The sequence below is a fragment of the Myotis yumanensis genome, unplaced genomic scaffold, assembly GCF_028538775.1.
Source record: "Myotis yumanensis isolate MYYU_CA2020_CCGP unplaced genomic scaffold, mMyoYum1.0.hap1 SCAF_46, whole genome shotgun sequence".
NCBI lineage: Eukaryota > Metazoa > Chordata > Mammalia > Chiroptera > Vespertilionidae > Myotis > Myotis yumanensis.
In genome coordinates, this window is record NW_027223797.1 from 168,924 (window position 1) to 173,738 (window position 4,815).

The window sequence follows — 4,815 nt, forward strand, 5'->3', positions numbered from 1 at the left end:
CCATAGTTCTGCCTTCTCCATGTTGCCACGTAATTGATGAGAATAATGTACAGACTTTTTAGACTGGCCTATTTCACTTAGTATCCATGTTTTTTGTGGCTTGATGGGTTTTCTATCCCAGAAGAACGTTCCATGGCAGCCACGCCCACGCTCTGCTGATCCATCACCTGCGGGCAGGTGTCTTGGTGATTCGGAATGAAGCCGCTGCAGACGTTCGCGCAGGTTGTGTGGACATGAGCTTCACAGCAGCTGGTGCACTAGTGAGGAGCGTGACTTCTGGGTCGGAGGGCGAGATTGTTAAAACTGTTCTCCCCTGTGACGGACCACCTTCCGGGCTGCTGCCCTCTCCTGTGGGTGCCTGTGTCCCCCCCTGTGCTTCCTTTCACTCTCCCGTCTAGTCTCCTCCGCGCGGACTGCATCATCAGGAACCGCCTTCTCCTGCTCTGCCAGGTGGGCCGACACGGGGACGCTGCCTCCAGAAAGCAGAGGGAGGAAGCCTCTGCCCAGACGCCCGAGCTCCAGGGGGGCTGGGAGCTTGGCCCTGGGGCTGGGACCGAGCCCTCTGACCCAGAAGTCACGCTCCTCACTAGCGCACCAGCTGCTGTAAAGTTCACATCCACACAACAACCTGCGCAAACTTCCGCAGCGGCTTCATTCCGAGTCACCACGACACCTGCCCGCATGTGATGGGTCAGCAGCGCCCAGGACGTGGCTGCCATGGAAGTTACTTTGGGATAGAAAACCCATCAAGCCACAGGGCCTGGGAGCTGCTCCCGCTGCTGCCGCGGCTCTGGGGGATCGTGAGTGTTGGCCCCAGCAGCAGTCTCCGGCAGGGCGTCCGAGAGGCTGACGCGGTGATTTCCTGGAACAAAGTCCTGAAGAATCTGGGAGCGAAGAGGGTCAGCGGCCCGGAGGGAGGCCTGGGGCTCCCGGAGCAGGCGCGCCCTCAGGGGCGGAGGAAACAGGCCGCGAGGCTGCGGCCCGCGCGGGGCGGGGAGTCCGAGAGCCGGGGGCGTCCTGGGGGCGCGGGGCGGGGCGTCCGGGAGCCAGGGGCGTCCTGGGGGCGCGGGGCAGGGCGTCCGGGAGCCGGGGCGTCCTGGAGCGCGGGGCGTCCTGGAGCGCGGGGGTGGGGAGTCTGGGAGCCAGGGGCATCCTGGGGGCGCGGGGCGGGGCGTCCGGGAGCCAGGGACGTCCTGGGGGCGCGGGGCGGGGCGTCCGGGAGCCGGGGGCGTCCTGGGGGCGCGGGGCGGGGCGTCCGGGAGCCGGGGCGTCCTGGAGCGCGGGGGTGGGGAGTCTGGGAGCCAGGGGCGTCCTGGGGGCGCGAACGGGTCCCCCGCGGGGCGTCCTGGGGGCGCAGAGGGCGGGCGGTCCCTCTGGGTGGGAATTGGCAGCAGGAGAGCGCCTGGTGAAAGCCGCTGTCCAAAGGCGGTGTCCACGCGGCAGCTGGTCTGCGAGCAGGACCACAGCGCGTCCGTGGGAACAGGGTCCTGGCGAGGCCACAGCGCCTCCGCGTCACACTGAGCAGCACGGGCGCGGGGGGCGGTGATCACAGGAGAGCGGGCGCTGCAGGCGGAGGATACGGACAAGCCCTTTAGGGCGCTCCTGCGCCCCTTTCCCTTTCTCGGGAGGGGCCTGTCTGTCCAGTGGACTGTTCTGAGGTGCCCGATGGGGGGGGGGCCGCTGGGGGTGTCTGCGCCCCCGAGTGAGACTAACCAGGTCTCATGGCGGGGGGGGTGGGGGGGGCACTCGTCTGCCGGCGCCTCCCGCTCCCTTCTGGACGCTTCTGCCCAGTCACTGGAGAAAGGGCCCCGGGCTCTTGCTGTTAACCCCTCCCCTCACCCCCCAGTCCCCCCCCCACCCCCGCCCCGGAGGACGGGCTCCTGGCACACGCCTGCCCTTTCCCTGGCACAGGCTTCTCTGCCGAGGAATCAGATGCCTCAGTGCTTAGGCCCCAGTTGCCTCACCTCAGTCCCATCCCAGGTCCCCGGCGGCACAGCGGGGGTTCCCGTGAATCCTGTGGGAGAGCCGCCCGATCAGATCACTAACCCGCAGGCGCCTGCAGGCTGGGGGCTGAGTCCCGCACGAGTTGAGGACAGAGGTGCTCTCTCTCTCTCTCTAGAGGAGACGGCGCCTTCAGGGTGTATGGTCCCAGCTGGTCTCTCTCTTCACATTGAGTGTCGAGTGTCGTTGGCAGGACTATCAGCGCCGGCCGGGGCTGGGGGGGCCGGGCTCATGAGCCGAGTCCAGCACCTGAGCTGGTGCTGAGCTCACACAAAGGTCCTTGGTCCAGCCTGGAGGCGAGATTCTGAGGCAGTTTCCACACCCAGGAGTTCCAGGGGCGGAGACACAGGCTCCCTCTGCCTGGGCACCACCCACCCTTCACCCTGGGCGCCCGCCCCACGTCCCAGCACAGTCTCTCCTCTGGAGCCGTGTGTGCAGCTCTTAGGAGACCTGCTCGGCCTCCGTGTCCCCTCCTCAGGTCACTGCAGTGTCACCGACCCCGGACAGTCTAGGAAGCAAAGCCCCCGGACCCGGTGTCCAGCGGCAGCACCGACCAGGCCTCCTCCAACCCCTTGGGCCCAGGCCCCAGGGACAGCCCCCACCCCCAGCGACAGTCTCACAAAGCTCCCTCTCTGCCTAGAAGGGACACGGAGCAGCATCTGTCACAGCGCGGGCTCTCACTGCGGAGAAAATCACATATTCACCGACAGACGCTCTGACAGATAAGACGGTCGCATTGCCTGCCATTCTTTGAATTACGGCAAAAGTAAATTGTACAGTACCGTGCGAAGGCACGCCGGGCCCTCCTTGGTTCATATCTGTAAGGTTCACACCAGCACTAAACACTACATCATCCAGCACAATGCAGGGCGTCCCGGAAGCGCACGCACACACTGAGTGACTATAAATATGTTTTATTGATTTTTTACAGAGAGTAAGGGAAAGGGATAGAGGGTTAGAAACATCGATGAGAGAGAAACATCGATGAGAGAGAAACATCGATCAGCTGCCTCCTGCACACTCCCTACTGGGGATGTGCCCACAACCAAGGTATATATGCCCTTGACCAGAATCAAACCCGGGACCCTTCAGTACGCAGGCCGACGCTCTATCCACCTAGCCAAACCAGTCAGGGCCTGAGTGACTATAGATGCAGCGTCTGTGAACACATGTGTCCTTTCAGAACTGAGCTCTCGGCTGGTCAGTGTGTGGGCATCTTTTGGGGACACCCTGCATTAGGGACTAACATTTCCCCTAATTTCTCTGAGGTTGACTTGATAAGAAGTGATAAATGGGAGAGGATTCTGGTCAGAAAAACATCTTGGTGTGTTTTTTACTGGTTGGCGGAGGTCAGCTTGTCTGTGTGTGTGCTTATGTGTTTGTTCCCAAGACAACATTTAAGGGAGCCTTTTGCAGGAATGAGATTAGCTGATTTCCACTGTCAGACAGAAAAATTATTCTAACTGGAAAAGTATTAACCCAAAATGGCAGTAAATTGACATCTTTCATTTATTGCTTTAATAAAGACAGTGTTTGTTTTGTAAAAGTCATTGCCTATTTCTTCTAAATAGGATAAATACTAAGATTTTTTTCCTATCAAGCTTAGTTAGCATTTTTCCATTGATTTGTTTACAATATTTTTGAAAGTGCCATATGCCTTTTTATATAGTTTTCTGAGAATAAATAGTGAAAAGTTTACAGCTCCTTAAAGTATAGTGAGGAAAACAGATGTTTGCCATCCCAACAGCTGGTGTTTATTTTTTAAGAAAATGTTCATTTAAAAAGAGTTGCAAGAAATAGGGTTCCCAGCAATGACTATTTCTGAGATACATGAGATCTGACACATAATTATAAACACCAAAGGCTTTGTTCCTGCTTTTTCTTTTTTACAAAAGCCCAGGTGACCTGTCACATCGCCACACTTGGCGCTGGGCCGGTTGTGGGCGCAGCCTCGGCCTCCTGGGAACCGCGGGCAGCGCTGGCCCTGGGACAGAGGCGGCCTCTGGCGACTTCAGGGCGTTCCCTCCTGGAGGGGGCTGATGCTCCCTCAGACCGTTCCCAGCCCAGTCTGAGCGGCAGAGGGAAAGCAAGTCTCCCAAGCCGGTCTGCAGGGGCCTCCCCAAGTCAGCTGTTTCTATGAGAAACGCCATCACCCACTTTTGAAGACAATGACGTTCTGGGGCCTTCATTTTAAGATCCCTAGAAGGAAGGGGAAGATCAGGCCTTGAAGAAAGAAAACAAATCTTCCAACACTCTTCCAGGCGCGGAGTGCAGGTGACATCACCAACCTCGGGCTCTCATGGCAACTGGAAGAGGAGACCGACCTGCCTCCTAAGGGCCAGCCTCTGCCGGCAGCTTCCCAGGAGGAGCCCAGCCCCAGCCCCTGGGGGAGCCCGCAGCCCCTCCCTCCCTGGGAACCCGACAACCAATTCACGATGTCATGGCACCTTAACATGGTCAGGGAGAGGAATAATATGTGTCTTCAGCTCCAGGCACCTTGTTAAATGCTATAAAATTTCCACAAATTCCTTTAAAAAACTTAAGATTTCTGATTCCTGACTCAAGGGTACATTTAAATGAGTGGCGAGTCTCTTTGCACGTTGGGGTTTGGCTGTGCTGCTCCAACCAGGTAGCCCTTAAACAGATGGTCTGCATGGCCAGCTGCCCTGATGCGGGGCTCTGTCGCCAAGCCAGCCCAGGGCAGTGCTGCGCTGACGCTGATGGAGATGTGGGAGCCCCTGGTGAGCGGGAGAACTGCAGGAGGACAGCCCCTCCCCACCACACCACAGGCTGGTCTGGAAAGCAGTTTGCCTG

The 4,815-nt window shown here is 59.0% G+C and overlaps 1 protein-coding gene across 1 annotated transcript; it reads right to left on the reverse strand.

Annotated features, from left to right (window-relative positions):
- Positions 1-746: 746 nt before the first annotated feature.
- On the reverse strand, positions 747-4,151 carry LOC139000938 (proline-rich protein HaeIII subfamily 1-like). Its single transcript, XM_070402865.1, has 2 exons — positions 3,892-4,151; positions 747-1,563 (listed from the first exon to the last, which is right to left on the reverse strand). The coding sequence occupies exons 1-2, from the start codon at positions 4,149-4,151 to the stop codon at positions 747-749; spliced, it is 1,077 nt and encodes a 358-aa protein (XP_070258966.1).
- Positions 4,152-4,815: the final 664 nt, after the last annotated feature.